The following is a 17593-nucleotide window of genomic DNA, read 5'->3' as shown; positions in this document are numbered from 1 at the left end:
TGGATTCGGTATGCTTGAGATTCCGTGGCAAGGCCTGCGTCATTAGTCAAGCGTCTTGCTGGATTAATCCTTTTGTCAAGGATGTGCAAAAGGTACTGCGCGGCGCGTCTAATTAGACTACATCACCCGGACGAGCTACAGCGACTCATAGAACGCGAGGGATGGTAAGAAAGGAAACTCCAATGGATAATTAAACAAGGTGACAAATGCGGTCAATTAGTTCCTGCTTCTTCCCGTTCGTGCTCTGCCGCTGCTCCCTGAGGATGTCCTTCAACTGCGACACAGTGAGACGGCTTAACTGGGAACACACGGGATCACTTCAGCACGAGATTCGAGCACTCGTTACTCACCGTGCCATCGAGGACCTTCGCTCGTACAACAGCGAGGCCCATAGTGAAAGGCTCTGCAGCACGCGGCCGCTTGGCTGGTGGAGACGAGAGATCTACAGGCAACCGACCTTGCACTCCAGCGGACCGAATCGTTTGGTCACCGTCAACCCCCAGCGTCTGCTTCCACGCCTCAACATGGTCCTTAGCCAATTCACCTTTACGCTCATTCGGAAGTAGCAGGTCTTGTACTGCGTCCCTGGCAAGGTCGCCTCCCAAGGCCAACGCCTCCAGCTAAAACGGGAGCACTCCAACAACGTGTTCACCCACAATCAGATGGGGAGCTCACCCCGGCATAGAACAACTTCAGTGAGGGATTATCGATAGAGTACGGCGACCAATGACTTATCCTGAAGCCTCTTATTATCGACTTGGCGGCTTCAATCTATGATGTATGGAACTCGATGATTGCCAGAGAGCCCACAGCCTACCTGTTGTTTTTGTTCTTCCTGTGAGATCACCTCGTCTACGCTGGTCCCTGAAGAGTAATGTCGACTGAGTAACAGTGGAGATGGTCCCACCTGGTAGTTCGAGCGATCTAATGTCGTCAGCAAATGGTAGGGGAAGGAGCACCTGTAAAGAGGTCAGCTGCCTTCAGCGCCTCGGACTAATAGCTCACCAAGCCTCCTGAAGTCTGAGAGGCCTCATCGGGCATTTGCGGTGAGAGAGCGCCGAAGATTGGTTGGGCATTGGCACGAGCGACGAACCTGCGTCGGACTGTTGAGTAGCTGCTCTGGTCGTTAACGCAGCTCACCTCACGAAGGCGACCTTCTCACGCTTAGCCATGCGACAGCATAGTGCCTCAACCTGAAGAGTCACACAAGTGCATGTTCAACGAAGTCCTGATGTTGCTGAGGACCAGTCTCTTTGAGCCGGTGATCCTCCCTTCATGAGGGTATAGGAAGTATCCGTGTCCGATACGATGTTGGAACTTCAACTGAAGATAGAGTATATAAAATACCGTGCCATTAGAATAACTAACACTATAACAGTATGAGGATGATGACCCACCTTCCGTCTGCTCTTGAAGCCGATCACTTCCAATGATCCGCTGATGACCTCTTCCTCCGCCCCCTCTTGCCCTCCCTCACCACCGAGAGGCGGCACTGCTATCATGTTGCTTCTGTCTCGATCGTTCTCATCGGTTTTGAAACTGGTTGAGACTAGTAGATTAGGTAAAACAGCCCGAAAGCTTATTACGACTTCATCTTCACGACGTCTTCTCGAGTGATCGGCACATGCTCACCGCCAAAGTCCACATACGTACGAACCTGCTCCAATAGCACTCAATTTTTCCTTGGAGGTCAGCTAAGCCCACTTCAGTGTCCCTGTCTAGCATCGCTCCATTGTCCTCATTAATCCAACGGGTTTCACTCTTCAGCAGCTTATGGCTCTCTGGATGGAGATAGACCTGAGAAATCCGCGTAATGACTGCTCAGCATCTGCCTGAGTGAGGGCAGGGCCAAGGAGCAGCTTCTATGTATTAATTATGACTCACTGGGTGAGGCGTGATGGCTTCCTTGACATGACAGTAGACCTGGACGGCAGCCACATAGTCGGGGGCACCAGCGAAAGTGAGGTTGCATCGATTCAAGGATCTCACTTTGTACCTACCAATAATCAGCCTACTTCCATCACTCCTTTCCCGAGATGGTACTCCTTCCGTCGAATAACTGTGGCTAAGTCTTCCATTATGCCACGGGTATTCTCTAGAAATCTGAGCCGCGACAATGACTTGTGATAAAGTAATATCAACAGCTCACTTCTTGGGATCGCGAGACTCCTCGACTTCATCAGGTAGAGGTATCACGTTTGCCCAGTACTGATGGAAGACCATCGTGAGCAGCGGCAACTATCACAAGTTCCCCTCATCGGACGATTGCCTACCTTCATGACGTCAAATCGTTGTGCTTCCTCGGAGCTGTTAATCCCCAAGACCGCCAAGTCGATATCAGTATCTGTCAGTAGAGATCTGCTTAAACCCGACGATCCACCCTCACCATTGGCGCCGACATCGAGTGCCTTCATTTCCGCGGCTTTCCTCTCCTGTGGACTCCCACTGGGATTATCATCATTAGTGATGACATATACTCGACGTCCGATATTGCCTTTAGCCGCGTGACTTTGAAAAATGTTACCTTCGATGACTCAGATCCTCAGCTTATCACAGGTGTAACCAACTCACTGGCAACCCAAAACGCGTTGTGGAGGGCGAACGCCGGAGATATGGACGGAGGGCCCTTCCTCCATCGGCGGTCGAACTCCTAAGGAGCACCCCGTAAAATGACCTTCGAATTCTCGAGGCGTACGGCGCGGTCTAAGGTGACTGCCAGATCCAGGATTTCCCGGATACGGGAGGCAGATGGCTGTTGGAGGTCCTGGACCACCTGTAGCGGGCGTCGGCAAGGAAAGCATTGAGAATTGCTCACAGTGACTCCAGCTAGCTCCATCGGGTTCACATCAGCACCTGCGGTGTTGTAGAGTATCTAGCCGGGGAGCAACATCGTCATTCAGAGCGACTAGCATTCAACGATCCCACCAGCCCGGTCATATCTTCAGGTCTACCAATGATCTTGGACCTCATAAGATTCGCCAGCGTTTCGAGCACGTTGTTGATGCACGACGTCCTCCTCCCACTGGCCTCCCCACTTCCATACAGCCCTTGTCCGTCACCAGCTACGGGTGCTTCCGGAGTGAAAAGTGTGTCTACGTTGGACACATCGAGGAGGAAGATGACCTGAAATGACAATTAGGGAAGTATGTGAAGCCGGACTAGAAGACTCTAGTAAAGGGCCCTAATGAGAGTAGGCACGGCTGAAGTCTTATCGATAAGATAGTTACATGGCCACATATGACTCTACGTATTATCCTAGTTAGTCCTCGACGACGATGTGTGTCCACTACGAGTGAACTTCCTGAAGCTCGCCTTACCGCATCTCGCGACTTCTTCTGGGAATCATCTTCAACTTCATCAAAGTGGTCTGAAAGGCCCCGAATGTAGTCACAGTCTTACTAGGAGCGGAGGTCGAACAATGGAGGTTTGTGAAGCTTTACTGATGCTATGCCACCCCTACCGAAAGCGTCCCCTTTCAGTGCCGTCTCAGCGTTGAACGCCAAATCAGCGGTGTCAGCCGCAGTGCTGACGTCCATAGCCTCAAGAATGCACACAATAACTGCTAAGAACCATGATCTCCTTACTCTGGAGAGCCAACAATCCCACAGATAAATCGTTTGTAAAACTCATCACTGACGAGTCATCGTAGTAGACTTATATTACGACCAGCGAGCGCGCACACCATCACAGGCGGCTATCAGCTGCTAGAAGCAGCTCCCATAAGAGTGCAGAGGCAGCGCTATACTAGAGTGGAGAGTCTCCACTGGAGACTCATAACCCCCTACAGACGATTGACTCAGTCACACTCGTAACCCAACAATACTAAAGACCCACAGAATGGTGCGAAGACTCGTGCCACCACACTGCAATTGCAGATTGGTTCGACGAGGTGACTATGACTGTAGAATAGACGACAGGGAATGACATATTCCCTGGTTAAATCAAGTGACTGGAAACTGGGGTTTGCGTGTAGTTGGATATCATACATCTCTTACATGTAGAAGTGGATTGTGGATCTGTGAAAGATACCCTCCACAGATTTAGAGCAGTGGGGAACCTCCTCCCGCTCCAACCTCCCTTCTCCATTCCATGGCTCGATCAACATGAGCAGCTTTGAGGAGTTGGTGACCAGCGCTGGGCGGGGCAGCTATGCCACCATCCCAAGATATGCCTCGGTCCAATCAATTCCCCCAGGAGGGGCGGCTAGGCCACCACCCCAAGATATACTTCAATTCAAATCAATTCCTCCAGGAGGGGCGGCTATGCCACAACCCCAAGATATACCTCACTCCAATCAATTCCTCCTGGAGGGGCGGCTATGCCACAACCCCAAGATATCCGTCAGTCCAATCAATTCCTCCTGAAGGGGCGGCTATGCCATCACTCCAAGATATACCTCGGTCCAATCAATTCCTCCTCGAGGGGCGGCTATGCCACCCAGATTTACATGATAATCGAAGAAGGTTATCTCGGATGCGCGTTATGACAGGTGTGGTACCTCCTTACTAACTAGCCAACACAGCCAAGTGACTTTTGCATGGAAATTTGCCCAGAAGAACTGGATGGGAGAACCAGCCACTGGTGTTTCCTCGTGATTAACAAGAATGGTCACATGCTACGACCTGTTACGGCTCGTAGCAGCACTACGTTGCCACAGCAGCACCAAAGAGGAAGATCAACGTTGGTGGGCTACTGCATGAAACCGTGATGCTTAGGACTACTGTGATGAGTCCGGGATAAGTATCGATTAGTACGATAGGTGAAGGAAGAATATCGTATATTTACCAACCCCAGAAGAGCAGTGCACCAACCGGACCGCAACGATTGATCCTAGTTGCTAGTGACTACTAGTATGAGAATACCTCCATGTGCGCGGGGAAGTTAGAGGCTACCGTGAAAACCTTCATTCTTCCGACATTACGTACGACTTTGCGCCTTACATACACACATGTTAAACTTCATCTCCCCTCCTTGGAATACAGTGTTTGCATTGACCTCCAATTACGGTGTCATCGATAGAGCATAACCCCGTCATGCCACCGGCACAGCAACGAAATAACCCATCAACAGTCATGCCCATAACACCTTAACCGCAGGTTGGCCATGTGGATGTTAGGGGCGCTAACGAGGTGCTTTTTCTTACGAATGAAGCTAACTAAGGTGGTAGAGGGCGCCTGTAACCCGCAGTCTCATGAACGAATCGGTCTGTGTGCCAAAGAAACACGCTATTCAGCAAGTTCGTGTTCAAAAAGTTTGTGATATCGAACGATTAAGTGCGAAAACGTCGGAGCGATAAATTCTCAGGAACGATGTTCTCCACGCACCGAAAGACAGTCGTGATTCTGAGTTCGATGAAGATGGTGTTCTGAGAAACGATTCCACAGTTTGTAACTTTTCTCAATTGTTTGTGCGCGCTTTTCGCCAATGCATTGCGATAAACCGACGATAATGACAAACGCCACCGGTCTCACGCCGCCCCCGCCGTGTGGAGACTGTGCTCCCTTGCCGATCCTCGACGGTGAAGATCCTTCTTTGTTGGAGAACCAACGACGGCATCTTAATGAGGTGTCTGCTGATATGATTCAGAATATGAGTCTCGATAAGGCATCGGCCGCGGACATTCGTCGGGCTCGTAACTTGGCGCTCCTTAGTGAACTCTATGAGGACGCTGCTGTGGCTTACAACGACGGTGACAAGAGGAAATTAGTAGACCTGATGGCCACTGCAGAGCATCTGGTTGGCAGTGGCTCTCTGCATGGCCGACAGCAAAGCGATGATATCCTTACTGTTGATTCCATGAAAGTCCTCCCTGAGGCGCAGCACTCCTGATGACGATACGTCATACACAGACCTCGTCGGGCGCATTCTAACTGCACATCTTTTGGGCTCTACCATTCCTCTTCCACTTCGTCTTCTAATACTGTATTTTGTATTGCTGCGAACTCTGAGAAGCTCGCTGTAGTCTGGCTAATGCAGCAGTGCGGGCCAGAGTTAATTGTCTTCTCCCTCTTTCATCCCATTAGCAGGCCATTACTACTAAACGTAGCGGTATCATATTCTGTGATGCCGCGTCGTATGGTCCAAGCAATTCTCGATAACGATTATATAGCCCTTCCTCTGTAAGGGCTTCTGATTATTCCAGCGAGTGACTTTCGCTGTGAGTTAACTGATCTATGACATACACGTGGTGATTCAGTCATTACTATAATTTGTGACGTTAGTGAAGAAGTACTTCAATTGATTCGGTATAAGATTGTTCTAGAACGTCCTCCGCTGCGTCATATGAATACTGCAACGCTCGCGTTGTTTCTAGGCTCACGATTATCGTCGCGTTCGGGTTGGACTGGTATGGCTCATATCCACGGTTGAACATGCGCTGTCCCGCGAAAAATTGCTGATAACTGTATGAGCCCATAGGGATACTCCGTGGTAGAAAATTTTCAAATGGGCAGTAATACTGAGGCTGGTTTCAGTCGTCTTCTCGAACAATATAGAGAGGCTAGCGAGGCCATGCCACTGACGGTAAGCACTGGAGGGAAATGGCTCAAATGAGACCCATTGGGTACGCGAAATGATGGATTCCGCAAGGAGGGTATCGCATTCGATCGCACCTCTTGCTTGGAGCGAACTCAGGAAAACGGCTCCCAAATTATCGCTATTATGAGTTTGGTTACTAGCTTAATTATCATTAGAGTGTGGCCAGATCGAGCCAACACTGATATGTGAATGATCGAGTCTAGCTCCCCTTATGCGTATCGGATGTTGTTCGCGTTAGATGCCGGACCATGGCTCTTTATCAGAGTGCATCCCTCAGGTCCAATGTATACAGGGCCCCATTCTCATAATCATCGCTGATGTACTTGCACAGTTCATTACAGGTGTGATACATCACGTTCGCCAAAAAATCTACAACAGTGGTTATTGGTTAGGAATGTGATTCTCAGGTGCCCGTACGATAGACAAGCGACGATGCATCCGTGTAGCTCTGTGTCAGCTCGTCGTGTTTGGTAGTAGAGAATCACTCCAAGGGCTTTTGGTTTTTCCTGAGACTGTCGCCTTTGCCCTCGCCTCGACATCGTACGATGTGCTTATTGTATACCACTCGGTGTGTTAGGTCCGATGACCTACTTCTGGTATGATGTACTCCTTCCATCTTGGGGTGAGTACCTCCCCACTACTGCTCATAAGGTTCTCGTGGACCAGACTCTATGGTGTTGGACATTCTTATCGACATTTTTCTTCATACAAGTAGGCTACTACGCCAAGCTTGTGTGGGAAATCAGTACGTCGTTGTTCATGCGCTCAGTCCCTGGCTGCGGGTAAATCCGTTGCAGCGAGTGTCAAAGCAGTGCAGTCCAACTTGGGCCCAGCATTGAAAGCTAACTACTGCTTCTGGCCGATGATACAGTAGGCGTTGGTGAATTTGCTGCGTCGGGTTTTTGTGTTGAATTGCGCCATCTCTCTTCTCCGATGTGCTCAAACGAGAATCTACTGATGGGGAGGGTTTTGATTTTAGGTACGTGAATATGTACTACATACCAAAACATCTGCGACTCCTGGCGATGCTGATTGTCAATGTGCCATGGACGGCCTTTCTTTGTGCCATTCAAAACGAGAAGCCTGCTGGGGATAGCAAAAAGGCAGAGGAAATGGTTAAGAAAAGCAAAAAGAATCATCGTGAATGAACTATCGGACAATTTCACTAAAGCGATGGTTGTTGTTTTCAGCGAGTTGTTCCTTCTCCATGTGACACCGATATGTAGTCTAACTGAGCACGATGCTGGAATAGTGAGATATGGGAGAATGCATTTGATACAGTGTGGCCACGCGGTTGCCTTCGATTGACGCGTCGAGTCGTACGAAACGGCATCAGAGAATATCAGCGAACTTCGTATGATGTAAGTGAGAAGATAACTCTGTTCGAGTGTGTGTAGGTGGCACAAGCCTCCCTGCCATCTTCATTGCTAGGCGTCACAATATTAATGAGTGTTCCACTCTCCCGCGCCTCCAGGCCCTCCATCTACTGTATTGGAAGGACACAATGCACTAACTCACTGTTCTTAACAGTGTGCACACCCGGTGGTGCCCGAGTCCCGCATCGACCTCATGAGATTCTACGTTGTGCAACATATTCGACTGAGAAACGTAATCGCTCTCGACCTATCACAACTATACTCTTTTGGAAGAACACTGACTATCATTGCCTACAGGCAGACACCACTGGTAAAACCATCAGTGATTGCAATCATAACAGGGAATGTCAGTTACACATTCTCTTACAAACTTGACCATCGTTACAGACCAGGCTTTGATTTGAAAAATGCATCGGTGAAGCGGCATCACAAAGTGTGATAGTTAACTCTCGAAGATGGCCTCGGGAGGCTATCGGTCGGACTGTGGCAGTCCATCGATACCACCCGGCCTCTGCAGCACACAAAATCCGACGACGTTATATACCACCAGGCCGTTGACACAAGCGATTGATCATACAAATGCCCGACCCTTGCGGGCATTTGCGTAGTTCACCGATGCTTATTACGGATGATCGCTCGCGGTTCGATATAGGGTTCTCTAGGAAGTGCCTCATCGTTAAAAGTCTTTCCATATGTCACTCACACGCTACACGGTACTCGTAACAATCTAAACACATCAAATGCTACATGCCATGGCATCGCTCAGAGCAAGTGAGCTCGAAATCAGCATTTACATCGGCGAGGATAACCTGAGGTAGCAAGTGGAGAAGAATGTTACTCAAAAGCACTCACATCAATCAGATTCGAGAATCTCGAATCGAGATCTACATCCTAGTCCTCAACATCACTGCTAATGGCGCTTTTCTGTGTCAGGAGCGCGGCTTAGTCAGTATGTTCTCTAAACTTGGTGGGACTTGTGGTGTTAGGTACATCAAGATGCGAAGAGGCGCCACCTCCCTCACTCGAACGAGCACCCAGCTCGAATTCACCCGCTGGACGAGGGCTATCACCAGCACCTCCCCAAACCTCTTCTTCTCGGGCCATAGAGTTGGCTTTAGGCTCTTCAGGGACGTCATCCTCGGAGGGGATGTACTCCTCGAAGTCATCTTCGTAGCCGTCCTTGGTCTCCTCCGGTTGCTTCGGATCATCCACCCGGCCCCTATCGTCTTCGACAGGGGCAACCTGCGCAGTCGGGGAAGTGACATCTGACGCTTGTTGGGCCACCATGTCAGCATCGCAGGAGGCCAGCTCTTCGTTTGCCCTTTCCGAATGACTATTCTTGCCGACATCCTCCAGTTGCATTCCTCCGTTGATACCCTCAAGATTGGTGTTGGCCTCATGCGGCTCCCCCGCTGAATTCTCATTATTCTCAGTTTTCGAGGTGGAGGTGTCTTTTCCAGCAGGAGCGTCAGTTGCCTCTCTTGGGGCTACCAAATCGGTTACAGCTTCTCCGGCAGCTCCCGTCGGTTGTTCCTTCTCCTCGGCCACCACACGGCTGTTACCATCGTCGTGAATGGATACAAGTGCAGCTTCCTCTTCTTCAATAGCGCGCCCCTCAGCGGCAGCCTCGGCAGGTCTAGACTGTTCCTTAGCCTCGAAATCGGTCTCGACTTTAGCATCTCCATCAATGCTCTCTATATCGCTCACTGGTGAGGCGTGGACATCCCCAACGTCTGAGGATGACGGCGACTTACTCGCTCTTATGCTGCCGTCAGCAACAGCCTTCTGAGCCTCGTCCGTAATGGCCGTAATACTAGTCGTATCCGTAGGGCCGCGAATGCCCTCTGGTTTCGGTTGAACGTGAGCGTCACCAGTGGGGGCTGGAGGTGACTGTTGGTGAGTCGTGACTGCTGCTAGCGGAGTTTGGCCTTCACGATGCTCCTCATCCAAACTCTCCTTGTCTGACTCAAAGTCCTCATCGTAATCATTTGCTTCATCAACAGTGATCTTCCCGACGCGCTCCGCTCCGTCCTTACAGTTAGCAGCTGAAGACTTCGAAGCTGAAGCAGACTTCTGTGCTGATCTGCCAGCCTTGTCCGTCCCAGCCATACCGACCGGTGCTACTGGGGTTCCCGCCTCCCTCTTTTTCGCACCTTCGGCTCTCTTCACACCTGGGGCCTTACCGCTAACAGTCGCAGCATGCTCGTTCACGGTGGCAGATCCCGATTGCACTTGCAACCTCGGGGGATCCTGGGCACGACTTGTTGATTGTCCCTTCCTAGCGTCAGATGCTCCTTCAATGCGTTCCGATACTCCATCCCTGCCATCCTGCTTGGCCACCTGTGACTTGTCGTGCTCTCGTGAGCCATCGTATCGTCGGCCACGCTCAACTGACTCCGATCGAGTATCACTAGAGGACTGTGGATGGTGTCCAGCATCTATGGTTGGTCCATGCACTTCCTCAGCTCGGTTCAGATGCCTCAACGGACGAATCGACTTGGCTAGTGGCCGAGCCGGCGAGGGTCTTGATGGGATAGTGTCTATCGTCGTCATACCCATACGTTGTCTCTGATAGTGTATCGCTGCGGCTTTTTCAGCTCTACCCGAAACCGGCCGTCCCCGGAACAGCCTGTTGAATGTGATAGGGCCTCCAGGTGGGCGTCGTGCCTTCCTTGTGTGATCAAAACGACGACAATAGAGACTCATTGGACGCTTTCTCAATTCGATCAAAAGCTCATCGAGATCCATACGATCACATGCCTTGCCGTTGATGCAGTGCAGAACATCTCCTCTAACCACACCACACTGGGCACCATACTTTCCTTCTTGGGCAACCGTGACCAAGAAAGGTGCTCTATCTGTGATCTCGAGGCCGAGAACGAACGGGACCGGAACCTCAGCGGAAAGATTAACCCCCACTGTCTGATGCCGTGGCGTCAAAAACTCGTTCTCGATCAACATGTTGTCCTTAGCATCTGATGTCACCATTCTTCGAACGACTCGTCTGATCCTCTCCAAAACCTTAGATATGTTGGGCCATCTGTCGGACTGTAACTTGGAGAACACCACCTGTTGATGCGGTCCGTGCACAACAGTGACCTCCAATGCACCAACACGTGGATCCTTGACGGCGACGATCTCGCCGACCTCTGGGAAGGCTTGGCTGATGCGACCAGCGATGTCCATGAACTGTGTGAAGTATCTCTCCTCATTGTGATGAGCACACCATGGATGTCTATAGCATCGCTGGCAGTACTCAATGAGAACCTTTACCGTCCCCTTGCATACTCCAGGAGCTGGAATCGCCTTATGCTTACTGGCCGATACCAACCTAGGTAGACTCACCGCGGAAACTGGCCTCGGACTCTCAGCCATAGAGTGTGTGAAATTAATCAACTACGAGGTAAGTGTATGACAAGTGGTTTCGCATTAGAACCTCAGCGTACTCAACCGACAACGGCGATTGTGGTAAGCAAACATTCACAATCTCACCAACTCTTTCCAACGAGTGTTTCTACTACCAACCGACAGTATAAACGCGCATACTCACGGGACAATGTAAACAATGGCAAACATCAAGAACGACACCTTGAACTCTACTATTGAGTTCGATTGACCAACGCACATCCATAGAGGGCTCAATATGATACTCTGTTTATGTGAATTGCATGAGAAATCAATCTTCGAGCTGAGCACTGACACAATACGCCTAACAGACTGCAGACGTGTGCGGTGATGGGATCCAGCTGAATGCAATCTATGCAAGCCTACAAATACTCACCCACAGTGGTTCAAAGGCTAGCGAAAAGTGATCTTAGAACAATCATACCACTTGGAATTCATACTAAGTCGGGGTAGAGGTTGGCGGGCAGTGTCTAATGTACAATTCTACAGTAGAGACGGTAGTAGCAATACTATAAAGGGTCCAAGTCTGCTGAGGCAGCTCTCTACGGGTGGGCACTGACTGTTGGTGTGTCAACGTCTTCAGTAGGATGGTCATTAGCCTGCCACCAAGGCGAGGCCAGCACTGCTTCTAAGGACAGGAACCTGAGCATGGACGCTTGAGGACATCCATAGCGGTAAATCGCCTCACATTCCCGGCTTATCACACGCTGTGAGTGTTCCTCTGAGTAAATCCCTCAAGGGTTTGCTCATATCAACACCGCGAGGTGCAACGCAAAACCTATTGCTCGAACTAGGCACTCGTTTAACCAGTGTTCTGACCTGAGGATATATCAGCTAAAGAGACGAGGCAGGCGGTGAAGACCCACGCCTCGTTCGCGATAGAGTCGATACTGCGGGTCGTCCCCACAAGCTAATTGCCACGGGGAGTTCCAGAGGAGGTCGAAAATCATCAAACCGACGGCCCAGGTATCTTGACGTACTGCTGACCAGTGCTTCTGAGAGAGCCACGAGTTTCATTTGTAGATAAGTTGACGGAGTTGCGGTACTCTCTCTCCTGGTGGAATGCCTCTCTCAGCCTGGACAGCGGCACGTTGAGCCTCGGGACATCGCGTGGAGGGTTTCCCAATGGTAGATCCAGAGTTGGTCGAGAGAGCTGAGAGCACGTGTTCGGTGGCATCGAAAAATCGTACAGGTGACCTGACCTGTTGCTTGCCCAGCATCGATGATCTTAACCTGGATCGGTTGTGGACCATCAAGTTCCAGACCAGAGCCGTAGCCTCGGAAGTCCATAACACCAAACTGGCTCATGTCGACGTCCAGCAAAGCGTAACTAAGCCCACAAGGTGAGTGAAAGGGACCAAATAGCTACGATTACTGCAACAACAGGATCACAGTAGTGGGAAATAACCACTACTAACATTACTACTATCACCACTCTCTCTCTCTCTATCGCTCGCAGCCGCATCATCACTATTAACATTACTACTACCATCGATTATTACTACATTACTACTACCATCACTACTAACACTACTACTACTACTACTATTACTACTACTACTACTACTACTACTACTACTACTACTACTACTACTACTACTACTACTACTACTACTACTACTACTACTACTACTATCATCACTACTACTACTACTACTACTACTACTACTACTACTACTACTACTACTACTACTACTACTACTAACATCGCTACTACGACCACTACTAGTACTACCCTGCATCGTGAACACACTTGCTGCATTCAATGGCCTGTCTCACAGCATCCTTGGCTGAATGATACCATCTGAGGCCCAGACAGCTTCCCTCAATTTGATACCTGATCGCGATCAATAGTAAAGGAAATGCCCGGCTAGTCATACGTACATGTCTTGGCAGCGAGTAACATACTGGCTGAGATCGCCATAGTTACAGTATTCCCTCACAAAGTAAGTGGCACCAGACTGACACCCAGTGCTAACCAACACTGGCTCGGACCCAGGCTGGCAAGTGAACGTCTTCAATGGACGAACCTGATGGACTCTCCGTCAGCTCCTCCACTGTTGAATGTCGTCAGCCTCCCGTATCACCGCACACCCATTGCCATCATCAGCCAATTGTGAGAGAAGTATCGACTCCCTCTCAGCGTCTTCAACTACCTGCACTTCAACATACGGGTTCCCCGCCTGTAAGTTCCCACCAGCTTTTTCATACGACTTTCAACGTCACGAGTTCCTAAGGCCTGGCGAGTCGCATCGAGATGGGTGTTGGGCCAGATCTTGGCTATAACCCTCTCATGGCGACTACATTGAGCATTCCTATTACGCATCAGGGCCACCTGACGACGAGCCGAGGTCTTGCCCGACCGAGTAAGGGCCGGTGAGTACCTTTCTTCCGCTGTAGGGGTTCTCATGAATGACTCCCACACATTCGAGGCCTTCCAGTGTCATTTTCTCAACGCACTGACAGGGTGGGATTCGGACCCGAGGGGCTCCATCGATGCTGTGCCTCATGCGCATTGCGATATGCTGTTGCTGCATAGCGAGGATTTCCTCATCAGGCGGGGCTGATGAGCCCTTCTGACACGCAACGCAGCATGACTAACTTCCTTCAAGTCGACCCACACCTCCTCTGGAGAGGCCCCTGTTGTTTTGGAGTACTTGCTTGGCAGGGACGGCCTTCGACCGTTGGTTGGAGTCATGGAAGATCGTGAACGACTACTCAGAGATGGACACGATCTGTGATAAGCTACCATCCTCCTGGAGTCGGGGACCGATGCCATACCACAACCACGGTCAGCAGCGGTCTGTAAAGGCTTTGACGCCGTAGAAGGGCGGAAAGTACAAGTGGAATTTACTAACCCACATTTCAAGCTCGAGAAATCATGTGCCAGCACGATTCTCTCAGAAAATGGCAAATGTGCAACGCTTCGCTCCGCCCTTATTTTGGAGACGTAGGTGACATGCGGGTTGTCAGCAACATGGTAGAAACAAGTCGCTTGTGTATAATAAATGGCAACAGCCAACCTGTTAGAGATGTACAAGGCCTTTACAGGTGGGCGCAGTATGGAGAGAATCTTATGTTGCTGACTGCGAGATGCGAAATTTGTCGGGATGAGTAGACACCGTAGTGATTCAGGTGGAGACACGATGATGGACGGCCGGCAGTTCGCGAAACTCTGTCGGGATTGCAACATCGTCGATAAGAAAGGCCTCAGCGTGAATGATACTGACATTGTTTTCGCCAAAGTGGCGGTCGAAAAGTCCTCACTAGCAAACTCGGTGCAACTAGGTACGGTCCCGTGGGGAACGCAAAATAAACTTTGGGCAATTCTTGGAAGCTATAGGGGAGGTGAGCGTCGGCGAGCGAAGAGCCCCGGCTCCTTCATCCGCCTGCCAGATCGCAAGCCGTCTTGATCAGCCCATAACATGGGTAGAAGAGAAAGTGGGGAATTCCGATGGACCGACTGTAAGTAGACGGTCGAGCCAAGCAAGCCCTATAAAATCTACTAGTGAGGTCACACTAACGTTGTGCTGGGGTTGTACAGTGGCACTGCTTCTCAGAGGTACATCACGGACCCTCGAGCGTTCTGTCGCCCGCCAGGTCGAGCCTTGACCCTAATACTGACGAGGTGGGGTTGTGTGCATGATCAGACCAGATGGTCAGTACCGACTGCTCTCAGTCTATACGAGGCCCCGAGAGATTCTTCTACGATCAGTCTTCCTACACGGGAGTAAATCTACATACGTTCCATGCCCGTTGGACCTCGGACCTCAGGTGTGGCGCAATGGTGGGCCTCGGTCTGTCGATAGTGGCCGTCCGAGCCAACAAGCAATAGGGAAGGTGATTGTGAGGCGATAGCAATGGCATCGACTAGTACTGGCTTAGTATGTGCAGACTTCAACTGCTGGAGTAACCAAGAGGGCCACTGGTAGCACATCAACGCCTGCTGGCAAAGTGAGTGGCCCAAGGCGTCTAGCCGGAGCATCTGTTCCCCCTCTCCAGGGTCGTGGCCCGGAGAGGTTCTTCTATGACACGTCGACTTACACTGGGGTGAGTACTGCGAAAGAAAACATATATATCCACTGACGAGCCTGGTACTGCAGGTCCATAAGGCTGGTGGCCCTGAGACTATTGACAACCACGACAAGGGTTTGGTCGAAGTGGGAAGTCCGTAGTCGGTGAGTTTGACCATCGATCGTATCATTCAGCGCCGAGGAGAAGGCACAGAAGGTAGGGGGAAAGCTTCACTGAAGAATGCCCGAGCTGCCGATGGTCGTAAAACAAATCCCGTGGCCAACGTAAAGCAATTTGGAGGAAGATGCAGCTTTGGACACTGCCGCGTATCAGGCGATCGGTCCTGAACGTTTTTTCTACGACTCTAAAACGTACACTGGAATTCACCGTGGGAAGTAAATCGCGGACTGGAATATCTCGGGGCCGTCTTATAATCATCTTAATGCTTGCATACTTTGTTCGAATATTGTTGTCGCGCGGCAGTGTTGTGTGATTCAGTGAGTTAGCCTCGTTGGTGCGTTCTTTCCTAAGGCTTCCATATAATGGTTGCTTTGCTGGCCTGTAGATAGTCTCTCACAGTCGCTCCCAGACTTCAAGCTCGCTCCAGCGCCATTTATCCCTATTCTCGCTTAGCCCTATTCCGCGTAATTAACGACCCACATCATGAGTGCAAGACGAGAGTAGCTGACCAGAGGGTTTGTTTTATCATCTGATTTGTACACGTGATTCTCTGAATATTCCAAGGAGGTTAGAGCGCGAGGTTGCTTGTGCGCAGCGAATTCTCCGAGGCTTTAAATTACTACGCAACGGAGCTCAGAATTGCACGTAAGATATGTGGTATTCTGAGCCTTGATATGTCACACTGTCACATTGTGACATAACAGAAGTACACAGGGAAGCGTTGCACTCGGCGAACATAAAATAGCTTCACACGCGATTTCATCGCGGTTCGTAAGATTTTCTCCTGTTTCCGACGTAAAACTGTTTTTTCGCGAAAAACTTTGTGTTAACTGCGTTATGCGCAGTGTAAAACGCGCTTAACACAATACTATGCGACAAGAATCTGTGCACCATCCATCGATTCCCCGGCCGCCAGTATATCCATAGACACAGAAAGTCTCACCATCATGTCATAATGCTTCATTAAGGCATCATTATGATGCCTTATTGAGGAATGTGAGCGTGGGGACTCCCCACGCCTTTTCTCCCATGCTCCCCACTGGGGAGCATGGGAGAAACGGCGGGTTTCTGAAGCGGTTTAGCTATAAGCACAGAGCACATGATAATGTGCGTAGAGCTCGCAATAGGCCGCCCAGGCTCGATTGCATTTGCCGAATTCTCCCGCACTCCGAAACCCTGTACCACCAGCAGACGCGCATCGGCAGATGAAACTGCTTATATACCCTACGAGGTATAAGTCCTATTCCTCGCAGCAAGAGGCTTTGAAACCCGACAAAGGGCTCTGCACGATTCTAGAGTCGTTCTCTAACACTATCAGGCACTGGTCTCGTCTCACTCGATATCTCACCAAGCTTACGTATCATCACCCTATTCAGCATTCTACGTTTCCATCATGAAGCTAGTCGATCTTACTTTGACAATGTTTTCTGTAATTCATCACGTGGAAGTCCACTCGTCATGTGTGGAGTACTATGAACTCCGAAGATTATGCATCACATCACAACACCTTCAAGTCACATCACAACATTTTCAAATCACATCACACGGGAAGGATCCCTAGCCGAACTAGAACTTTTTGTATGGGTGTAAGACCTTCTGAAGTACTTTCTTCTTCTTCTGGAAAGACTCACGGAGGCCTTTCCACCAGCCTCGTCCACTCCTCAAACGGCCAGCTTCTTCGTCGTCGTCGTCATCATCATACCTATCAGAACCGTCACTATCCCAGGTATGCAGATTTTTTCTCGTGATTTCATAGGATTCCAGAAATAGATGCCTTGATTCCGGCTCCAAGATGAGGGTATGATCCTTGAGATTAGATTCATCTCTTTGGTCGTGGTACGTCACCGATATGACGTGGCCAACTCCGAAATATGACAACTTGTGTATTTCTTTATTCACGTTCGCATGATTTCCCGACGTTAAGTCATTAATTCGTCCGCCTGTCACATTAGTCTTCAGGCTTTTGCCGTATTGTTGCTTGCCCGAGTATGTACCATCCTCGATCTGCGAGGCATCAGAAGTGGTAAGGATTTTGAACCCTCCACAGATTCGCAGATCTCGTTCAGTTCAGTCAGGACGGC

General features: G+C 50.1%; 6 protein-coding genes across 6 annotated transcripts; 3 read left to right on the top strand and 3 right to left on the bottom strand.

Moving 5' to 3' along the window:
• Positions 1 to 168: 168 nt before the first annotated feature.
• On the bottom strand, positions 169 to 3547 carry Pmar_PMAR020283 (ku p70 dna helicase, putative). The gene is made up of 23 exons (XM_002767063.1): positions 3461 to 3547; positions 3318 to 3367; positions 2926 to 3123; positions 2816 to 2872; positions 2696 to 2773; positions 2572 to 2650; positions 2387 to 2524; positions 2274 to 2344; positions 2150 to 2208; positions 2044 to 2103; positions 1885 to 1996; positions 1705 to 1797; positions 1587 to 1657; positions 1398 to 1539; positions 1246 to 1323; positions 1141 to 1193; positions 1006 to 1093; positions 908 to 959; positions 818 to 864; positions 676 to 771; positions 491 to 620; positions 351 to 442; positions 169 to 298 (listed from the first exon to the last, which is right to left on the bottom strand). Exons 1-23 carry the CDS (start codon positions 3534 to 3536, stop codon positions 191 to 193), a joined length of 2028 nt encoding a protein of 675 aa, XP_002767109.1. The 5' UTR covers positions 3537 to 3547; the 3' UTR covers positions 169 to 190.
• Positions 3548 to 5448: 1901 nt separating this feature from the next.
• On the top strand, positions 5449 to 5829 carry Pmar_PMAR020282 (hypothetical protein; the record flags this gene model as incomplete). The annotated part of the gene is made up of 1 exon (XM_002767062.1): positions 5449 to 5829. One exon carries the CDS (start codon positions 5449 to 5451, stop codon positions 5827 to 5829), a length of 381 nt encoding a protein of 126 aa, XP_002767108.1.
• Positions 5830 to 6444: 615 nt separating this feature from the next.
• Positions 6445 to 7685, top strand: Pmar_PMAR020281 (Protein Mpv17, putative; the record flags this gene model as incomplete). Its single annotated transcript, XM_002767061.1, has 6 exons — positions 6445 to 6522; positions 6776 to 6878; positions 6945 to 7007; positions 7115 to 7248; positions 7307 to 7407; positions 7517 to 7685. The coding sequence occupies 6 exons, from the start codon at positions 6445 to 6447 to the stop codon at positions 7683 to 7685; spliced, it is 648 nt and encodes a 215-aa protein (XP_002767107.1).
• A 1170-nt stretch (positions 7686 to 8855) lies between these two features.
• Pmar_PMAR020280 (conserved hypothetical protein) lies at positions 8856 to 11288 on the bottom strand (the record flags this gene model as incomplete). Its single annotated transcript, XM_002767060.1, has 1 exon — positions 8856 to 11288. The coding sequence occupies one exon, from the start codon at positions 11286 to 11288 to the stop codon at positions 8856 to 8858; it is 2433 nt and encodes an 810-aa protein (XP_002767106.1).
• A 1043-nt stretch (positions 11289 to 12331) lies between these two features.
• Positions 12332 to 14016, bottom strand: Pmar_PMAR020279 (hypothetical protein; the record flags this gene model as incomplete). The annotated part of the gene is made up of 7 exons (XM_002767059.1): positions 12332 to 12471; positions 12521 to 12648; positions 13054 to 13155; positions 13203 to 13348; positions 13516 to 13653; positions 13703 to 13894; positions 13942 to 14016. The coding sequence occupies 7 exons, from the start codon at positions 14014 to 14016 to the stop codon at positions 12332 to 12334; spliced, it is 921 nt and encodes a 306-aa protein (XP_002767105.1).
• Positions 14017 to 14326: 310 nt separating this feature from the next.
• On the top strand, positions 14327 to 15493 carry Pmar_PMAR020278 (Tubulin polymerization-promoting protein, putative; the record flags this gene model as incomplete). Its single annotated transcript, XM_002767058.1, has 6 exons — positions 14327 to 14369; positions 14454 to 14563; positions 14607 to 14666; positions 15093 to 15158; positions 15213 to 15368; positions 15422 to 15493. 6 exons carry the CDS (start codon positions 14327 to 14329, stop codon positions 15491 to 15493), a joined length of 507 nt encoding a protein of 168 aa, XP_002767104.1.
• Positions 15494 to 17593: the final 2100 nt, after the last annotated feature.

Source organism: Perkinsus marinus (genome assembly GCF_000006405.1).
Source record: "Perkinsus marinus ATCC 50983 genomic scaffold scf_1104296971228, whole genome shotgun sequence".
In the NCBI taxonomy this organism is placed as follows: Eukaryota; Perkinsozoa; order Perkinsida; family Perkinsidae; genus Perkinsus; species Perkinsus marinus.
Note: the sequence above shows the minus strand (reverse complement) of the source record. Positions and strands in the feature narration are given on the sequence as shown.

What these genes read in the sequence shown, in the direction of transcription:
- Pmar_PMAR020283 (XM_002767063.1), bottom strand. Translation starts at nt 3,536, where the DNA reads ATGGACGTCAGCACTGCGGCTGACACCGCTGATTTGGCGTTCAACGCT. An exon ending in AACGATTTGACGTCATGAAG is followed by an intron (nt 2,209 to 2,273) that starts GTAGGCAATCGT and finishes GTCTTCCATCAG; the next exon opens with TACTGGGCAAACGTGATACC. An exon ending in GCAGACGCTGGGGGTTGACG is followed by an intron (nt 443 to 490) that starts GTGACCAAACGA and finishes GGTTGCCTGTAG; the next exon opens with ATCTCTCGTCTCCACCAGCC.